This window comes from Leptidea sinapis, chromosome 42 (genome assembly GCF_905404315.1).
Source record: "Leptidea sinapis chromosome 42, ilLepSina1.1, whole genome shotgun sequence".
NCBI classification, from domain to species: Eukaryota; Metazoa; Arthropoda; class Insecta; order Lepidoptera; family Pieridae; genus Leptidea; species Leptidea sinapis.
The window spans coordinates 7,125,419-7,146,375 of NC_066306.1; the positions used below are offsets into that span (position 1 = coordinate 7,125,419).

Consider the following 20,957-nt stretch of genomic DNA (forward strand, 5'->3'; position numbering starts at 1 on the left):
ATCAAATTAAATGTTCTAAGTTCTTTTATAAAGAACTCAAAAATATAGGACAGCTACTCTTTGAGTTCGAAGAGTTCAAAACATCACAAATTACATTTTGGAGCTCGAAGAGGTCAAAATCGTCATAAGTACAATTTGAAGCGTTTAGGTATGAAATTAGCGGGAAGAAGCAGGGATGGCCCTTAGAGTTAACCGTTTTCCTATTTATTTATATATTTATTGTACAGACTTATATTATTACAAGAATAACACAATTTATTAATTATAATAATTACGTTCTATTCAAGTCTTTCCGAGACCGTATGCTACGACCACGTGTACATTTTAAAATTTACAACGTAAAACATTAAAATAAGTGCAGTAATAAATTACGTCCGTACACAACAAACATTGTTATCATGATCCACACACAGATATTATCAACACTTAACAAACCTGCAAATGTACCAAAGTACATAAAACACAAATATAAAACAACCATTGCTAACAAAAACTAACCAATGACATTTCTTTTCAGGGCGGGCGTTGGATACAGTTACAGAAGAGATACGAGTTCTTTGTACGATACATAAATACTCGTACAGACCGCTGATGTTTGATCTAGGAGCCTTATCGTTTGATAAGTTCGAACACAAGCCTCGAGTAAATAACCTTATCATGGTAATGTTCTCACTGAAGACACTGGGACAGTGCCTCGCAGAATCTGTTGCATTCCATCGCGGAGCGCAGACCACTTGAAATTTTATCGTTTGATTTAAATCAGATACAAATATAATTAGCGTTATGGAAGTTGAAGTTCGCATAAACGACACATAGAGTGATAAGTTAATTACGAGGAAGCCGTATCAGATTTGAGTGTTACTAGTCGATAGGAAGTAATTAATAGTGTTCAAACTGGAGGACCTACAGACTTTAGTGAACGCTGAAGGCGTCGGCGAGAATGCGAGCGAAGAGTGTTTCGCGAAGAATTACAATTTGTCTGACAAATTTTGTCCCGCGTTCTACGATGGACTGCTGTGCTGGGATCCTACTCCGTGGAACACACTGGCCGTGCAGCATTGCTTCAGCGAATTTCATGGAGTACAGTATGATAATACACGTAAGTACAATGTTTTATATTATTATTGTTTATTGTACGTTTGAAACTTCATTTTCCGTATGAAACTTCCACACAATAAGCTTCACACCATACATTTTCTAACCCAGCTCTAAGTAGTAGACTCTGGTGAGTCCATGAGTCAGTTAGTCATAAATAGTAATCTTTGGACGTCATTATATCGTGAATAGTTACGAGGTTTTTTATTTAACTATCAGATGGGTGAATAATAGCGATATAAGAGAATAAAATTTGTGTTGGTAAAATAGATTTCAAATTATAAGATGGTAATATTTATAGCTGAAGAACTTGACTGATACACAATCGTGTGTGTCTTGATATTTTAAAGAGACGTTATTGAGGCTCTTGACGATTCTTTTCGATATGCAGATTTAGTAGCAATAGAAATTCTTACTGGAAGTCTAGATGGAGTAAATTATTATAATTATAATTATAATAATATATATTCACTGCCACCTGAATAATTTTCTTTTAATGAAGCTATTTTTACAATATGAATTCTAGGAATTGATAATAAAGTCTTTCTATATAATGATTATCATATTTTTTAAAGACCAATTTATTCCATTGATAAAAACTAGTAATATTTGTTATGTTCATTATCGCATTATCGAGGCCGCCTTACTTTTTATGAGACAATATTTTATGAGCTAGTAGATGGAATTGTTTGAGTATCTGTAAGTTTACACATTTAATTCAGTTGGTAAGAGCGTTCGGAAGGAACTCGAGAGGCGCGGGTGCTAGTACCGCAGCGGCTATAAATTTTGGTATAAATTATATTTGTATATCACTTAAAATAACAAACTGTTATACCTGTAAGCTTTACAACAGGTGGCTGATTCAAATTCCGTTGCGACCTTTTAAATTACTTCCACATCTGGATTATGTTATTAGGGGTACACATTCAAACTTAAGCGAAATTATGTTAGTTAGCTAGGAGAGAGTTAAAATACAAAATTGAGCATAATTTTTGGACTAGTTCCACCAGTATCTGTGTCGGAAGGGAGGAAAATATTTATTGTCACCATTTTGTCAATTTCAAGGGTAGGGCAGCTCTCTGTCGATGCCTCTTTAGACGTCCAACCGTTGCCTGAATAGGAGTGTAGTGCTTATGAGAAACCTACGTCTTAAAACACCAGTGAACCACCGCGGTTGGGACTATAAGTTAGCATATTGGGATATAATACGTTCATTTTTTGCATACTATCCCTGGAGCGAGGTTTGGTTCCCTTCAGATGATCCTAGTGCCTGCGCCGTTGCAGTAGCCGATGTAATACAACAGGGCATGGATATATATTTATACCAAGCTCTGTAGTACCAATCGGTGGCAGGTCACAGCCCTGGTTCGATGCGTCAGTACAGAATATGACTGCAAAAAACAGGCGTATCGAACTTGGGTTGCAGCGCTGGGCTCAAAGGCTACGAACTGGAAAGTTCTAAAGAGTAAATATAACCGTGCTTCCAGATTTTTAAGCGGCAAATCGTCCACGCGAAATGGAAGCACGTCGTCAAAATCGGCGAGTAGCTTTCCAGTTACCCGACCGGAACACGCAAGTTCTGGTCGTTGTCGAAAGCTGCTCTTGGTAACTGGAACTAGCCGTCCCTGCCGCCGTTGCATATGAGAAATGACACCCTGGCTCATACGGCAAAAGAGAAAGCTAATCTCCTGTGCCCTCTTTTTGCCTCCAACTCAACTCTTGACGACAACGGAAAAGCACCGCCGACCATCCCGTGGTGTCAGAGCTCTATGCCTGATAAAAAAGAAAGTAGGCCACTAAATGTCAGTAACGTACAGGATAGCACGGAGATAGCCAACATGTTCGCAAAACATTTCTCCGTGAAACCATTAGACGTGGCGCATGTGCCTGACTCCCAGCCATTGACACCATCGTCTGAAATAGTAAACTATAGTCCAACGGTTATATTCCGAACGATTAAAGATATGAAATGCGGTAAGTCACCAGGCCATGATGGTCTGGGTGTTGAGCACATGCTCTACGCTGGAAACAAATTGTATGAGGCCCTCTCAACGCTATTTAATATGTGTATTAAATATGGCTATCTTCCTGCAGATATGTTAAAAACAGTAGTGGTTCCTGTGCCGAAAAACAAGACGGGTGACATGTCCAATATAGCTAACTATAGGCCTATTTCACTAGGGACAATTGCTGGTAAGGTACTTGAGCGGTTGTTGCAGCCTGAACTGATGAAGAATGTACGGATTAATGATTCTCAGTTTGGTTTTCGTCCCGGTCTCTCTACAGACTCGGCAATTCTGTCTCTAAAGCATGCCGTGAATTATTATAAAAGTCGTGAAACATCAATCTATGCGTGTTTCCTGGATCTGAGTCGCGCATTTAATCTTGTTAATTATAATATATTATGGAGGAAAATGCGTGACTCAAACGTCCACAGCGGTATTGTCGTGCTGATGAGATATTGGTACGAGAATCAAACGAACATTGGGCGTTAGGGCGACACAGCCTCTAGTGAGTTTAGATTAGAGTGGGGGGCTAACCTCTCCGGACCTGTTTAATCTTTACGTTAATGACCTTATTAGGGAGCTGAGTGGTACTGGCATCGGTTGTCATATTGACGGAGTTTGTTTTAACAACTTAAGCTACGCTGATGACATGGTGCTACTTAGCCCCTCAATAAATGGTCTTCGTAAATTAGTATCGATTTGCAAAAGTTACGCCTTAAGACATGGATTAAAATACAATGTACGCAAATCAGAAATGTTGATCTTTAGAGCTGGTGAAGGTCTGGAGAGGATACCACCAGTCTTATTAGATGGGACACCAGTTCGGGTTGTGCAACAGTTCAGGTATCTCGGACACATGTTGACGGGGTCCCTCAGCGACGACCTTGACATAGAGCGAGAGCGAAGGTCACTGGCAATAAGGTGCAGCATGATCGCTCGCCGATTTTCTCGGTGCACTGAGGATGTTAAAGTTACGTTGTTTAATGCGTACTGTATGAGTTTTAATACTTCACAATTATGGATCAACTACACCAAAAGATCCTTTAACATCCTCAGGGTTCAATATAATGATGCCCTTCGCATTTATTTAAAAATGCCGAGGTATTGTAGCGCGTCGGGCATGTTCGCCGACGCTGGAGTCCCGGACTATTACGCTGTTATACGGAATAGAATAGCGGGTTTCTGGGAAACCGTCCGTTATTCTATTAATAAGATGATTAAAGTCGTCGCTGAGGCATCCCTTGACAATGTGTTTTACAAACACTGGCTAAGGGTACACTAGATCCCTAACGTAAAATGACTATTTATTTTTATTTTTTTTGAAATGACTTTAATTTTATATTAATTAATTAATTAATTAATTATCTTCATACATATTCTTTTTATAATTTTAAAATATTTTGACTACCTACTTATATGTAAACATGTTTTCTATGGGTCCCTGACCTGCAATAAAATGATTTTATTTATTATTTATTTATTTATAGAAGCAAACTCTGCATTAATTATTTTATAATAACATCCCAAATATCTAATTGGGATTACCTACTATTATAATTCAAACACAAATTTGAGATTTTACCGAAACATTACCCCTATATTTCTCCATTCGCCTTTTATTCACAGAAACAAATATAACCTTTTAATTTCAGTACCTTTTTTCAATATCTTTGATCTCAGTTTACTAAACATTTTATAGGAAATAGGCTTATAATTGATAAACATATCTATATATATTGACAAGAGAGTGGGTCAGGGATTGGAAATAATACTCCGCTTGTAGGAACGCGTCTTTATGCAAGTTCATTTTTTCTGAACTTGCACTTCGCCGGTCTGCCGCTGTTCCTCTTGTGGGCAGCGCGGGCGGTACCTTCAACGCGTCACACCGCACCGAACACTAAGTCTCTTCTATCTTCTTCTTCTTGGAACACCTTCACTTTTCACTACTTCTTCTTTTCTTCTTCTTCTTCTTAACACTTTCGAGTTAGAACTAGAACTGCCGTAGGCCAGACTTTGTACGGCTTATATAGCCCCGGATCTGTTCTATTTTCAAAATGATTCTCCCATTCCATCTTTAAATTTAAATTGTACTAGAAAATTCTTTTAACTATTTTTATCCTGCTTACACATTTTCAATCCCTTTTTTTCTGTTCGATTTGATCCTGAACTACTTACTAGTAATTTCCATTAACTTTACAAAACCCAAAAATTTCCATACACTGGTGGGTGTATGAAACCCGGGTCTACAGCGTCTAAAGTAAACACTTTTACGCTATAGCTACGAGTATTGCTGACGGAGCTGTTGAAATTATCAATGTCTTGAAGTTTGACAACTCATGTCATGTACGTTGCTGCACGATATGACGTTTGATAACTCTCGTCATATACGTCGAATCGTTGCTACGCGACAATATTATCAATACAGCTTTTAGGGGTGCTAGTTACTCTAGTATTTTTTTTTATGGAATAGGAGGACAAACGAGTGTACGGGTCACCTGGTGTTAAGTGATCACCGCCGCCCACACTCTCCTGCAACACCAGAGGAATCACAAGAGCGTTGCCGGCCTTTAAGGAAGGTGTACGCGCTTTTCTTGAAGGTACCCGTGTCGTATCGTCCCGGAAACACCGCACAAGGAAGCTCATTCCACAGCTTCGTGGTACGAGGAAGAAAGCTCCTTCAAAACCGCACCAACATCCAGATGGTGGGGATGATATCGTAACTTGTGGCGTGTCGTGCGAAGGTGAAATTCGGCGGCAGGAATCAGGTTGAACAGCTCGTCGGAACACTCCCCGTGATAAATGCGGTAGAAGACACACATGAAGCGACGTCTCTACGCAACGCCAAGTGATCCAGCCGTTCACAGATTACTGGGTCCCCAACAATTCGAGCTGCTCTGTGTTGCACGCGGTCAAATGGATCGAGCTGATACTGGGGTGCGCCAGACCAGAGATGACAGCAATACTCCATGTGAAGCCGGACCTGCGCTTTGTAGAGCGCTAAAATGTGGGCCGGCTTGAAGTATTGCCGTGCTCTATTTATGACGCCCAGTTTCTTTGAAGCCAGTTTGGCTTTGCCCTCCAGATGGCCACGGAATTGGCAATTGCTCGAGATTTCGAGGCCCAGTATTCCGATACTAGGCGAGGCTTTAAGGGAAGTGTTCTCGAAGAGCGGTGATACGGCAAATGGGGTTTTTTTAAGTGGTAAACGCGCAAACTTGAGTCTTCTGGGGGTTTAATTGGACAAGGTTCAACTTACCCCATTCCGCGACCTTCTCGAGAGAGGACTCGATAGAAGACACAAGTTTCTCCCGGCACAGGTCGACGTTTTCCCTAGAGAGACCTGCATGGCCCGTGTATACGGCATCACCAGTGCTGTCGTCTGCATAGCAATGCATGTTGGCGGTGTCCAACATATCATTGATATGCAGAAGAAACAGCGTGGGAGATAGCACACAGCCTTGGGGCACTCCAGCGTTCACGGGCTTGGGATTCGAGCAATAACCGTCGACAACGATCTGTATGCTGCGCCCAGTGAGGAAGCTGGGAAGCCCAAATGATGGAAGTTTTGCAAGGAGCGCCTTGTGCCATACACGATCAAAGGCCTTCGCTATATCCAGACCAACTGCCAGGCCTTCCCCCTTGCTTTCAATAGCCACCACCCATCTATGTGTTAGGTATACCAGAAGATCGCCAGTCGACCGACCATGGCGAAAGCCGTACTGCCGGTCGTTGATCAACTGGTGACCCTCAAGGTATACCAAGAGCTGGCGGTTAATTATGCTCTCCATGATTTTGGAGAGAAGGCAGGTAATAGCAATAGGCCTGTAGTTTGCCGGATCCGAACTGTCTCCTTTTTTTGGGATCGGATGGACAAGCTGACTTCCATGAGTCAGGGACTACGCCTTTTGAATAAGAGTGCCGGAATAAACGCAATAGCACCGGCGTCAACTCAGGGGCACACGTTCTAAGCACGATTGGAGAAATGCCATCCGGCCCGCTCGACTTCCTGACGTCCAACGAAAACAGAGCTCGCCTAACAGTTTTCTGTCGGAACTGTACTTCAGGCATGGAGCTCTAACACCGCGGGATGGTTGGCGGTGTTTTTCCGTTGTCGTCAAGAGTCGAGTTGGAGGCAAAAAGAGTGCACAGGAGATCGGCTTTCTTTTTTGCCGTATGGGCCAGGGTGTCATTCCTGATGTGCAACGGCGGCATGGACGGCTGGTTGAAGTTACCAAGAGCAGCTTTCGACAACGACCAGAACTTGCGTGTTCCGGTCGGGTAACTGGAAAGCTGCTCGCCAATTTTCACGACGTGCTTCGAATTCACACGGGCGATTTGCCGCTTAAAAAATCTGGAGGCATGGTTATATTTCCTCTTCAGAACTTTGCAGTTCGGATCCTTTGAGCCCAGCGCCGCAACCCAAGTTCGATACGCCTGTTTTTAGCAGTCAGAAGCTGCTTTAACTGACGCATCGAACCAGGGCTGTGATCTGCCACCGATCGGTACTACAGAGCTTGGTATAAAAATATCCATGCCCTGCAGTATCACATCGGCTACTGCAACGGCGCAGGCACTAGGGTCATCCGAAGGGAAACAAACCCTGCCCCAAGGGTGGGATGCAAAAAAGGAAAGCATCCTATCCCAATCTGCTGACTTGTAGTGCCAAACGCGGCGGTTCGCTGGTGGCCTGCGACGTTGGCGTCAGATAGGCACTACACTCCTGACCAGGCAATGGTCGGACGTTCCGAGAGGGGCGTCGATAGAGACCTGGTAACCATCGGGATGTGTAGTCAGCAGAAGATCTAATAAGGACGGCATGTGGCTATCCACATCCGCGAGCCGCGTCGTCGACTCAACCAATTGGGACAGACCATACGCCAATGCAAAATTATGCACAGATCGCCCTGCGTAGTCTGTGGTACGTGATCCAAGACATTCGGCATTGTGCCCGTTGAAATCACCCAAGACTACGATTTCAGCGGAGGGGATCTGTGCAAGTACGTCGTCAATTGCCGCTTGAACGCAGCCCATGAGATGATCGGTTTCTGCGTTACCACTATGGGACCTGTAGACACACGCATAGATGCGGACGCGGTCCTCTAAATCTACGCGGAGCCAGAGAGTGGACAGGTCCCTACCCTCAAAATTGCCGAGACGGCGACAGCAGATATTCTCCCTAACGTACACACATACCCCGGCATGAGGCAAAAAATTGTGCTCAATTTTGTACCCGGGGTACGTTAAATATGACGTATCGCTAGGTCGAGATATCTGTGTCTCAGTAAGGAAACACAAGGCCGGCTGCGCCGTCTCAAGGTGGTGGTGGACGGCGTTTAAGTTGGAGTGAATTCCCCGGATGTTACAAAAGTCCACATTAAGCGTGGAGCGGGGTGCCGTGGTGTTGCTGCCCTGTTTGTCCTGTGATATACGCGGTACTGTGCCCTCCCCAGAAAACGAGGGGCAGCCCGAGCGCGAATGCTCGGGGAGGGATTCTCCAGGTCTACAAGAGCCGGTACCCTCCTGGGGTAATTTCTCTTTACATACCGCTCTAAACATAGCGGCACTAGGCCGCTACTTCACGCCGGTATTCTGTGCGAGTGTGGTAAGTAACCCGGACGATTCTGGCCCGATTGTGCTGACGTCATAAGACAGCAGCGTGACTCTCCCACTTTCAAAAAGCCCGTCGTCACCTCTTACGACACCCTTGGACCTGGGACTACCCTATTCTTTTTACGCCCCGGGGCAGCACAGGGCATATATTCTAATAATATGTTAAAAAGATTATGAATTTAACAATGAATCTGAACCAAAAAAAAAGATGTTTTCTAGAGATTCTCAAAACTTCCATCATTTGGGCTTCCCGAGAGCTTATGCAAGTGGACCTCCAGCTTCCTCACTGGGCGCAGCATACAGGTCCTTGTCGACGGTTATTGCTCGATTCCAAAGCCCGTGAACGCTGGAGTGCCCCAAGGCTGTATGCTATCTCCCACGCTGTTTCTTCTGCATGTCAATGATATGGTGGACACCTCCAAAATACATTGCTGTACAGACGACAGCACTGGTGATGCCGTATACACGGGCCATGCAGGTCTCTCTCGGGAAATCTTCGACCAGTGCCGGGAGAAACTTGTGTCTTCTATAAAGTCCTCTCTCGACATGGTCGCGGAATGGGGTAAATTGAACCTTGTCCAATTTAACCCCCAGAAGACTCAAGTTTGCGCGTTTACCACTAAAAAACCCCATTTGCCGTATCACCGCTCTTCGACAACACGTCCCTTAAAGCCTCGCCTAGTATCGGAATACTGGGTCTCGAAATCTCGAGCGATTGCCAATTCTGTGGCCATCTGGAGGGCAAAGCCAAATTGGCTTCGAATAAGCTTGGGATCACTAATAGAGCACGGCAAAACTTCAAACCGGCCTACATTCTAGCACTCTACAAAGCGCAGGTCCGGCCACACATGGAGTATTGCTGTCTTCTCTGGTCTGGCGCACCCCAGTTTCTGCTCGATCCATTTGACCGCGTCCAACGCAGAGCAGCTCGAATTATCGGGGACCCAGTGCTCTGTGAACGGCTGGATCACTTGGCGTTGCGTAGAGATCGCTTCATTGTGTGTCTTCTACCGCATTTATCACGGGTAGTGTTCCGAAGAGCTGTTAAATCTGATTCCTGCCGCCAAATTCCACCTTCGCACGGCACGCCACAAATTAGGATATCATCCCCACACCATCTGGATGTGTGGCGGTCCTCCACAGTGCGGTTTTCAGAGAGCTTTCTTCCTCGTACTACTAAGCTGTGGAATGAGCTTCCTTGTGCGGTGTTTCCGGGACGATACGACATGGGTACCTGCGTACGCCTTCCTTATAGGCCGGCAACGCTCTTGTGATTGCTCTGGTGTTGCAAGAGAATGTGGGCGGCGTTGATCACTTAGGACCAGGTGACCCGTACGCTCGTTTGTACTCCTATTCCATAAAAAAAAAATGATTAATGTGTACCTAATGTGGTGGATTAGATTCAGATCTTTGTTATATTCATAAAATCTATTCAATATATTCTTAGATATTCAAAACTACTATTACTATACAAATAATAAATTATATAATATGCTTCTTAGATTCTGATTATTTTAATAAAATTCATATAATGCCTCTGGAGGTCTGTATATACTTACAACAATGGCGCGCTCGAGCTCTGCATTCGGCTATTTCAATAGTACGTTCAACAGAGAGGCAGAAAAGATCTTTACGTGAGTTGAATTTAAGCAACTTACTTAGTATAGAAAGCCTTTTTTCTGCTCTCCACTTGCCACCTGATGGCCAAGTTAAAAACGAGTTCGAATTTTCTAAGCCTTCATAATTTATAGATATCCCCAGTTCAAGTTGTTAAAGTGAGTCATGAGGTCTGTATGGTTTTGTTGTATCGCTTCGCATAGATTTTAATAAAAGTTAATTATAAAATGTGAAACTGTTAATATTTATTCAAAAGACAATTTCTTGACACTTTTTCTCATTAACCCGCAACCTTTTCCGAAGTGGTGGGAGATAGAAAAATTTATACCTTTCGACATTCATAAGAGTCATATTTTGACCTAATTGAATAAATCGGATTTGTTTTTTTCTGAAAATAAGGGATGAGACAAGCAAGGTGTTCAGCTAATGGTAATTGATACGCCCTGCCCGTTACAATGCAGTGCCGCTACAGATAATTGAAAAACTCATTCTGAGCGGCACTACAACTGCGCTCTTCACCTTGAAACATAAGATGTCAAGTCTCATTTGCCCAGTAATTTCACAAGCTACCACAACCTTCAGAACGTAACACATTAATGCTTACACATTACTGCTTCTCGGCAGAAATAGGTACCGTTGTGGTACCCATAATCTAGTCTATATCCGGTGCAAAGTGATTTTTGAGTATTTAGTAAAAAACTATCGTTTTGACGGTACTACAAGTAAATTCAATTTTATTTTTTGTGCATATGAAAATATTTTGTTGTCTAGACATTTATTGATTTCCATAAATGGCGCCGTAGACCAGAATAAATCATTTGTTTGTTGAACAAATTGATAATACTTTCAAATGTCATAAAAGTTTTCAAGAGAATCTTATCAATTAGGCTGAGACTTATCAATTTACTGTCGGTAAAATATTGCTGTGTTTAAATTGATTTTTTTTTAATGACAATAAGGGACGAGACGAGCAGGACATTCAGCTGATGGTGATTGAAAACCCAAAAATTCTGAGCGGCACTACAACTGCGTCACCTTTGAGACATAAGTTGTGAAGTCTCATTTGCCCAGTAATTTCAGAATAAACTTTTCTCTGAAATCTCTTATCAGAAGGTTTTACATTAATTGAAAGTAGCCAGTAAATCAAAAGGGCAATTTCATACCTAAAACCTTATTCTGCATTTTTATTCAGACCCGAAACACAGCCTTAACATCCTATTTTAACGCATATAAATAAAATTTACACCATTCAATTAATATTCCATCCAATAAATTTCTCAAAATCTCTTATAAATTATAACTGAATTGTAACATTGATTACTAAGTTAAATTAAAATTATTTATTTAAGCCGACATTTGCTTGTTATTCAAATCCGTTTCAACGGGTGATTGAAAGTCAATACGTTGGGATGGAAAGACGATGAAATCTTAAAATAAATAATGCTCTTTATCACGAAAAAATTCAGTGAACCGCGTTTCAAGTTAGAGTTAGATTAGGATGGAAAAGTTGAAGGAAAATCCAAAATTTAAGAAAGAACTAACAAAACTGTTACAATACACATTTTTGGTAAATCAACACCCAAGGGTTCGAATCCCGGTAGGTGCAAGCATTTATATGATGAATATGGATGTTTGTTTCCGAGTCATGGATGTTTAAATGTATTTATGTATGTTAATATGTATTTATGTATGTTTAAGTAAGTATATTGTATTAAAAATATCGTTGTCTTGCATAACACAAGCTACATAGGCTTAACTTAACAAGATAATTTGTGTAAAAAGTGTTTCAATATTATTATTATTAAGGTTAAATGAGGTTCTAAAGGAAAAAGAAAAATATGCGATATTAGCGTGAATTATTTTTCTTCGCAAGAATCTTCCACGGCCTTCAGCCAATCTCGAGTTTTGCACATAGTGACACATTTAGGGCATTATTATATATGTATTATAACTAACCCAGCAAACGTTGTATTGCCATATAAAGTAATAAAAAAATTTCATATTTAAAATTGTTAGGGTATATTATTAAAATCGCGATACAAATTAAGTGTTGATCGTTGACGGGTGAAAATTTGAAGTTGTATATATTTTTTAATGCTGATTCATAATAAAAATATTGTCAAAAAACATTTAATAAAATATTTAGGGGTGTGTGACCCTTATCATTTAAGGGTATGAAAAATAAATGTTGGCCGATTCTCAGACCTACCCGATATACACACAAATTTTCAAGCAAATTGGTTAAGCCGTTTCGGAGGAGATTGGTAACAAACACCGGGACACGAGAATTTTATATACATACTAGCTGACCCAGCAAACGTTGTATTGCCGATATTAAAATCGCGATACAAAAGTAACTGTTGATCGTAGATGGGTGAAAATTTGAAGTTGTATTTTTTAATGCTGACTCATAATCAAACAAATTTTAAAAAAATTACAAAAAAATTTGGCGTTGACAACCCTTCACATTTAGGGGGATGAAAAATAGATGTTGTCCGATTTTCAGACCTACCCAATTTGCACTCAAAATTTCATGAGAATCGGTCAAGCCGTTTCGAAGGAGTTTAACTACAAACACCGCGACATGAGAATTTTATATAAAAGATGAATAGGCAGAGAATAACTTTTCAGAATGTACATTATTGTTAATAACGTAGATTGTACATAGTGTTAATAACATAAAAAACTAATATCATGTAATTGTTAACGATTAACAAACTTGTAGAATCTAGGAGTTAAATAATTATAATCCAAGTAATTTTCTGAAGTAAAGTAAATTGTATAAGTGAGCAAAAATCATTGGCGCGAACAAGAAACTACGTTCCTTATTAGAGACATTTAGTTTAAGAGTCTACAACAATATTTCCATAGGTTTTATACAATTTTTGCACGTTATCTATTTTCGATCTTTATAAACCTAGCCAATACTTGTGATTAAATTAATTGTGTATAAACTAATACAACAAGCTTCCAAGCTAATTAATAATCAAGCCTGTGCCAAGCCAATCATTCATAATCTGAATAATATGAATATTATTGTGAATTCCTGGACGCGATGTTCTGCAGCTGGAGGCCCTGCTAGTACTGTAGTAACTGTAATGTGCGTCCGACTTCCTTGGAGGTGCGTAGAATAAGGGTTTTGCGATGCGTTACACCGAGAACTTCTTGCGATTATATTAAGATTATATATATGAACAGTGATTAGTCTTCTGAATCACTTGCGTAATTATATTATGCCGATTTATGCGTATGTGACGATTTACGTGAGAACTATATTGCTCAGTGACAACATTAACTGTCATAATGTTAACGTCACAGATGACAATGCGTCCGTTGTGTATGGTATTTTTTTGTCTACAGGAATCGTCGACAATAAATTAGCCACAACTAAATAACATTAAAAATAAAAATTACAGCTCAACCAATCATAACATAAAGTTACCAACGTTATGTTACGATTATGAATAAATAATGATGTTTTATATGGCCAGTAATTTCTGTTACCCCCATTGTTTTGATACTAAAGAAAAATCAAGGAAAATAATAAAATTCCTTTCCAATATGCATTAACGAAAATCGTCTTCACGTTGGACTTATAAATAGAATATATATATAACTTAAACTTAGAAAAGGAAAGAAAAGCCGAAATAAATTTATAATGTTATTGATCATCAGTTAATAAAAACATTTATATTAAAATTAAAAAAAAAATATATATGTTTTACTTAAGTCATTAATGAATAAAATATTATCAATATAATTTGTAGTGAGTTAGCTAATGATCGCGTTTTCTTAACTTCGAGTTCCGGGGGACATTTACAAACAAAAGCAGATACATGCACATTGTTCTTGCGAACTATAAAATATAGTAACTAATACACTATATAATTATACGAAAATATTAATTATAACAATATAAATGTGTATAAATGATTTAAGATTTCTTTAGTGTTAATTCCGCCAATATTTGTCTTTAAAACAGTTCGACACGCCAAAATTTGGCACGAGACTCAAGTCTCTACAACACGTCCTGAGGATGCCTCGTGTAGAGGCGAAACACGTGTCGAATTGATTTAAAGAAAAATATTGGGCGAATTAACACTAAAGAAAACATAAATCATTTGTATAATTATGGATTTCCGCAAAGTAACGCCTAATTCAATAAATATAAATGTAAGTTATTAATATAAGTCTATGGCTCTTAGACTAATAATCCCGTCATTTCACAGAGAACGCTTCGCGTCTGTGCTTGGAGGGTGAATGGCATAATTATTCCAACTACGTGAACTGCACGGAGAGGATAGCGAACGTGTCGCCGACAGATGTCGCCAGCCTCATCTACCTGGTCGGGTACTCGCTGAGCCTGGCCGTCCTCTCACTTGCAGTCTTCGTCTTCTTATACTTTAAGTAAGGAAAACTTTAACTAGAATACTTTTGAACACCGAGGAGAGCAAGCTTAAACGAGTTTAAAGCCACAGTATTACAAGCTGTGTGGGTATTACCGCTAATATATGCAAGGGTTGTTACAAAGAAATTTAAATTAAATTATAATATTAATTCAGGATTAACTAAGTGAAACCCGCGACTTCATCCACGTACACCCGCGAATGAGAACATACTTAGTGCTTGTGAGGAAATGTTGATTTTTAAAACCATAATAACTTTATATAAAATGAGGGTATCGCAATATTATGTTTTTTAAATAAGGACCAAGTGCCTGAGGAATAAAACTTCGAAGACTCAATTGAAATCTATCGAGTAGCTTTTCCGTAGTGCGGGCACAAATGAAAACCATCATTAGTTTATTTATAGGCATAATATATTAACAATTTAAAAAAACAAGTGTTCAAAAATATATAAACTTCTTCGGCATTGCATAGTAAAATGACAAACAAATATTTATTAAAAGGCATAAAAGGCATTTATTTTCTCAAAATTTATTCCTTTACAATTATTTTTGATGTAATTTCTAATAACTACTAGATACTACTACCGCTTCGGAAACAAATGGCGCTCTGATAGAGAAGAAGCGGCGCAAGAAACTCTCCCAGCATTCACTTTTGCGCTCTTTTCAATAAAAATATACAATATTGTACCTACAATCATTTCTGTCGCTATAAAATAATCACAATCTAGTCCCAGGCTGTCCGATCATTTAGATATTCAGCAGTGGAGTAATAGAATTTACGACAGAGCCATTTCTTTATAAAACATTTATATAAAATATATTATAATATACTTTTATTTGTTATATTCAGAGTCAATTAATTTTATTCAGATGGTCATAGTTATTTGATCAGTAACTATCGGTTTTTTTATGAAAAATAAGGAACGAGACGAGCAGGACGTTCAGCTGATGGTTATTGATACGCCCTGCCCATAACAAGGCACTACAACTAATAAACATAAGATGTTAAGTCTCATTTGCCCAGTAATTTCACTAGCTACGGCGCCCTTCAGACTGAAACACAGTAATGCTTACACACCTTCACGGCAGAAATAGGCGCCGTTGTGGTGCCCAAAATCTAGCCGGCATCCGGTGCAACGGAGCCTCCTACTGTTTACTAAGAAAATATCAATAACTTTAAGTAATATAGCTTCTTATTGTATTTGTTGGATGCAATTACTAATTAGGACAGTAACCACGACCGTCATGTTCACGAAGCATCCTTACACAAACAATGAGTTCAAGCTCTAAAGGTTGATGCATCTAATATAGCATAATTTATATATTTATACAGTTAATTATTTATTACTTTTTATGAAATAATTTATATTATTTTTACACGATCCGTATATTGGATGCGTCACCTTACAAACTAATTTGTTATGTACATTACAGCCATTGTAAAAATACTCTATTTGATTGAAAAGAGTGGCCGTTGAGTTGCTTGTATGTTCTTCTCACGAGTTCAACTTTTTCCGACCATGATATGGTAAAATCAGTAATTTTAAAGAAATATTTATATTAGCGATTCTAACGCGTTTAATTTAAGCCTATTGAATAATGTTTATTTGACTTTGACTTTGAATAGGATTGTGGGAAAGATGAGCAAGGCTACTTCAATTAGCGATACTAACAATAGCTCTTATAATATATTTAATTCAAATTCAAATTCAAAAACACTTTAAACATGTAAGTCATGTAAGTAAGGTCACGGAAATGACACTTATGAATGTCAAAAAAAATAAAAATATTGTTTCTTATTGAATTTACCGTTACTTCGTAAAGGGTTGAGCTAATGAGAAGAAGTAGCAAGAAACTCATTGCCACTCTTTTAAGTCAAGATGTACATTTTAATTGTTTTACAAATCATTTCAATTACAATATATGCAAAGTGACAAAAATACTCAACTGTCAAAAGCTGAAAGGCTTATAATAATTACACGAGTAAGTCAAAAAAAGAAAAAAAAAGTAAATTAATACTTATTCTTAGAGCCGACCTCCCGGTAACAAGATCATCCAGCCACCACGAGTAGCACTCGTTCACGAGCATGAAGCATGGACCAGCCATCGCCTCCCTCGACCATATTTTAGCATGACGATGCCTGTCACGAGAAATCTACCGAATAACAAAACAATGTTCATCTACATATTATGCAATACTTACTAAATGCCTCTACTTACAAAATTAAAATTTGTTTATTTATATTAATGGTACCGGAAGGCGTAGTGTTGGTAGGCCCTCCCCCCCACAATACCGACGATCTGGTCAACATCGCCGTAATAGGTTGGATGAGGGCAGCGCAGGACAGATCGTCATGGCGATCTTTGGGGGACGCCTTTGTCCAGCAGTGGACGTCTTCCATGATAATGGTCATCATAAAAATACTTATTCAAATTTAAATACATTACACAATATAGATGTTCGGACATTTATATCTGGAGAACAGCTGGATCTTCATGATTTTTTATTTGTTGAATTTGTCATTTTTTGTCGTCAGAATAATATTGAAAAATTGACTAAAAAAGAAAATACATTCTTTCTAAGAAAGAAATAAGTCGGTGCCTGCCCGCCTGAGTTATTTGGTTCTAGACGAAGCTATCCCGCTCAAAGTCACGCGTGGTGAGTGTAGGTACCTGCTGTTACATTTGGCTTGGCGCCGATTTAAACCCTATCAATACGTGGTACATACAAAAAATAGTATTTTATTAATATTAAAGGTATTAGATTTGCATAGGAGATTAAATTATTAATAAATTAAATCTCTATTAAGTTATTTTATACTTCTGAGTTTTTAAAATCTGTTTTTTTAAACGTAGTTTTTTTTATTTTTATCTTTTTAGCGTCATTAATCAGGTAAAGGACGTCTCCCAGTTGAAATGATGATGATTTTATTAATAGTATGTTTGTCTTTTGTTTCAGGGATCTCAGATGTCTTCGTAACACAATTCACACAAATTTGATGTCAACTTATATACTATCTGCGTGTAGTTGGATGTTAAACTTAGCTTTACAAGTTAGTATTCAGTTAAGATGCTTAAATTACGAAAAGGGCAATTATTTTATATTATTTGGCAATGAAGTTCGTTTAAAAGTTTCTGCGACACAATATTCGTCATAGATTAAAAAATAGTCTCCGCTGCGCTCCAACTAGATACCGCAGGCGTAGTTGCAAAGTGTAACTAATACTGTGCCCAAATGGGCGTACTCAAGCAAGTTTTGCACAATGTGTGACGTTGACGTGCCACATTTTCTGTTAAACTTTGCTAATAATTGAAACTAAAATGCCAGTTAGCGTAGTAAAACTATGTTAAAATAATACTATAAGAAATAAGGAAGACACTGAGATCACATATCATCATCAGTAAGTATATTGTATATTATTAATTTCAATTCAAATTCAAATTCAAATATTTTTATTCAAAATAGGATTTAAAATCACTTATTGAACGTCAAAAACTACCACCCATTCAAAAGAGATTGCCTCAGACCTGAGAAGAATGGGCACAAGTAACTCAGCGGGCTTTTTTTTTTCAATGTAAAAAAATATGGTTTACAATGTAATATCGTACAATAAACATTTATAATTAAAGAGCCTGAGGTTGTTCGCTTTATTCCTAGTCCGTGGTGTCATTGAGAAAATCGTTTATGCTATAGTAACCTTTCCCACACAAACGTTTTTTAACAATTCTTTTAAATTTCGTAACACATTTGCGTTGTACATTTTCTGGGATCATATTGTAGAAGCATATACATCGCCCAACAAAAGACTTACTAACTCGACCCAACCGAGTAGTAGACATAACAAGTTTATGTTTGTTCCTCGTGTTAACATTATGAATGTCACAGTTTCTAGAAAATTCCTCAATGTGTTTATAAACATACAGAGCATTATCAAAAATGTATTGAGAAGCAACAGTCAAAATGTTTATTTCTTTAAATTTTTCTCTTAATGATTCTTTAGGACCTAGGTTATAAATCGCGCGATAGCCCTCTTTTGCAGCACATAGATCGTATTAATTTTGGCCGCACTGCCCCATATAAATATACCATAGGACATAATACTATGAAAATAACTAAAGTATACTAATCTCGCCGTATGTATGTCAGTTAACCCTCTAATTTTCTTAACCGGATATGCTGCAGAACTAAGCCTACTCGCCAATCCTTCAATGTAAAATAACACGAAGCTTATGTTACAAAATTTGAAAGATGCTCTTGAGTGTCAAGATGCCACACACACAAGCATCTAATAGTTGCCATAATAAAAAAGCTATTCTTCTTAGGTAGTGCGGTATCTAGTTGGAGCGCAGCGGAGACCAATACTTAATCTAAGCCCATTGTATATAATAGTATAAAATACAAATTCTACAATTTTTATGACAACGTTTGTATAATCGTTACATAAATCCCTGAAGATCAATATATACCTACTAATAAAAACTTTGTTTTTCAAATTTTATTTGTGTATTAATCCTAGAAGTGAGGTTTATCACTTTAAAAACATAACATATTGTTTACATTATAAACTAAACAAACTTATACAATGCTTATTATGACAACTGAGCGTGCATAAAAAAAAAAAAAAAAAACAAATTTTATTTATTTTGCCCTGGCCTTATTTGGACTGGCCCCAATTTATTTGAATTAAACATTGACGTACTATAAACAACTACCCTCTTATTCATAAAAGTCTGCTAACTTAAAGCATTGCTAAATCTCACTCTGTATTCTTCTATTGACCTAAGTGAGAATGAGAAAATACACTCCTTAGCAGCTGTTTTAAGTTAACGGACCATTATGAATAAGGGGGCTAGAGTTCCAATGGCCTAGTAAAAGGTCTTAAAAATATCCGGGCGGTGTTGTATATATTTTTACATACACACACACACACGCAAGCATGCGCCTTTTCCCGTCGGGGTAGGCATAGACAACGAAACGCTACTTCTATCCGTACAAATCTCATATGCTTCCTCTACATTCATTACTCTTTTCATACATGCTCACCGGTTCCGGTTGCTTCGGACCTTTCCTTTTCTCAAAATGTCCCCAATTTGGTCGAAGAATGTTCTACGAGGTCTCCCGCGACTTACCCACGCACACTTCCCTTATATATTTGACTAGCTGACCCGTCAAACGTTGTTTTGCCATATAAATTATTTTTAGAGATTTCATCTTTCTTTTTCATTCATCTTTTCTGTTGGACATCATTGCAACATTACTTTATTTTTCTAAAATAAACGTAGACATAGTTACTCCTTGTTACATCAGCTACCTGCCATTAAAAGTCCCGTCAAAATCGGTCCAGCCATTTCAGAGATTAAACAGACCAAAATTGTAAAAAAAAATATTTTTGTGTATATTCATATATATATATAGATGTAGTAAAAAACGGTTATTTTAATGTTATAAACAGACTTTTAGAATTTTATTTATATGAATAGATAAGTCATTCTTCTTCACTCATTCGCTCCTCGTTTCTAAACCATTTCAGCATTCCCTTCTCAATCCCTGTCACAATACTTCTTATAAGTATTCTTTAAGCGTATATAAGCTTCTAATAAAAGGCATTTATTTTCTCAAATTTGATTCCTAAAGAATTATTTTTGATGTCATTTCTAGTATACTAGATACTACTACCGCTACGGAAATAAATGGCCCTCTGAGAGAGTAGAAGCGGCGCAAGAAACTCTCCCAGCATTCGTTTTTTGCGCTCTTTTCAATAAAAATATACAATACTAGCTGACCCGGCAAACGTTGTTTTGCCATATAAAGTATAATTCACACGATAGTTTTATAAGTAATAAAATATTGCCTATATATATATTGTACATCATTTTGTTCTATTGTCAATAGTTTTTGCAGCGCACGCAAAAATAGGTTTTCGATTTTACACCTTGTGTTACAAAATAGCAATTTTATTACGGATCCCTAATTTTGAAAAAAAAAACATACCCTTTAGCCTTTCTCGATAAATGGACTACCCAACACTGAAAGAATCATTCAAATCGGACCAGTAGTACCAGAGGTTAGCGCGTTCAAACAAACAAACAAACAAACAAACAAACAAACAAACAAACAAACACTGCAGCTTTATAATATTATAGTATAGATTGTACAGTAATTTCTTTCGCTATAAAATAATCATAATCTAGTCCCAGGCTGCCCGATCACTTAGATATTC

At 38.3% G+C, this 20,957-nt stretch overlaps 1 protein-coding gene across 1 annotated transcript in view; it reads left to right on the forward strand.

Annotated features, from left to right (window-relative positions):
- Window positions 1-879: 879 nt before the first annotated feature.
- LOC126976841 (diuretic hormone receptor) overlaps window positions 880-20,957 on the forward strand; it is a gene marked incomplete at its 5' end in the record, with an annotated part of 35,682 nt that continues 15,604 nt past the window's right edge. Inside the window, 3 exons of the mRNA XM_050825468.1 lie at window positions 880-1,099; window positions 14,558-14,735; window positions 17,696-17,789. Coding sequence (XP_050681425.1) covers window positions 880-1,099; window positions 14,558-14,735; window positions 17,696-17,789 — 492 coding nt within the window. The remainder of the gene's footprint in view (window positions 1,100-14,557; window positions 14,736-17,695; window positions 17,790-20,957) is intronic.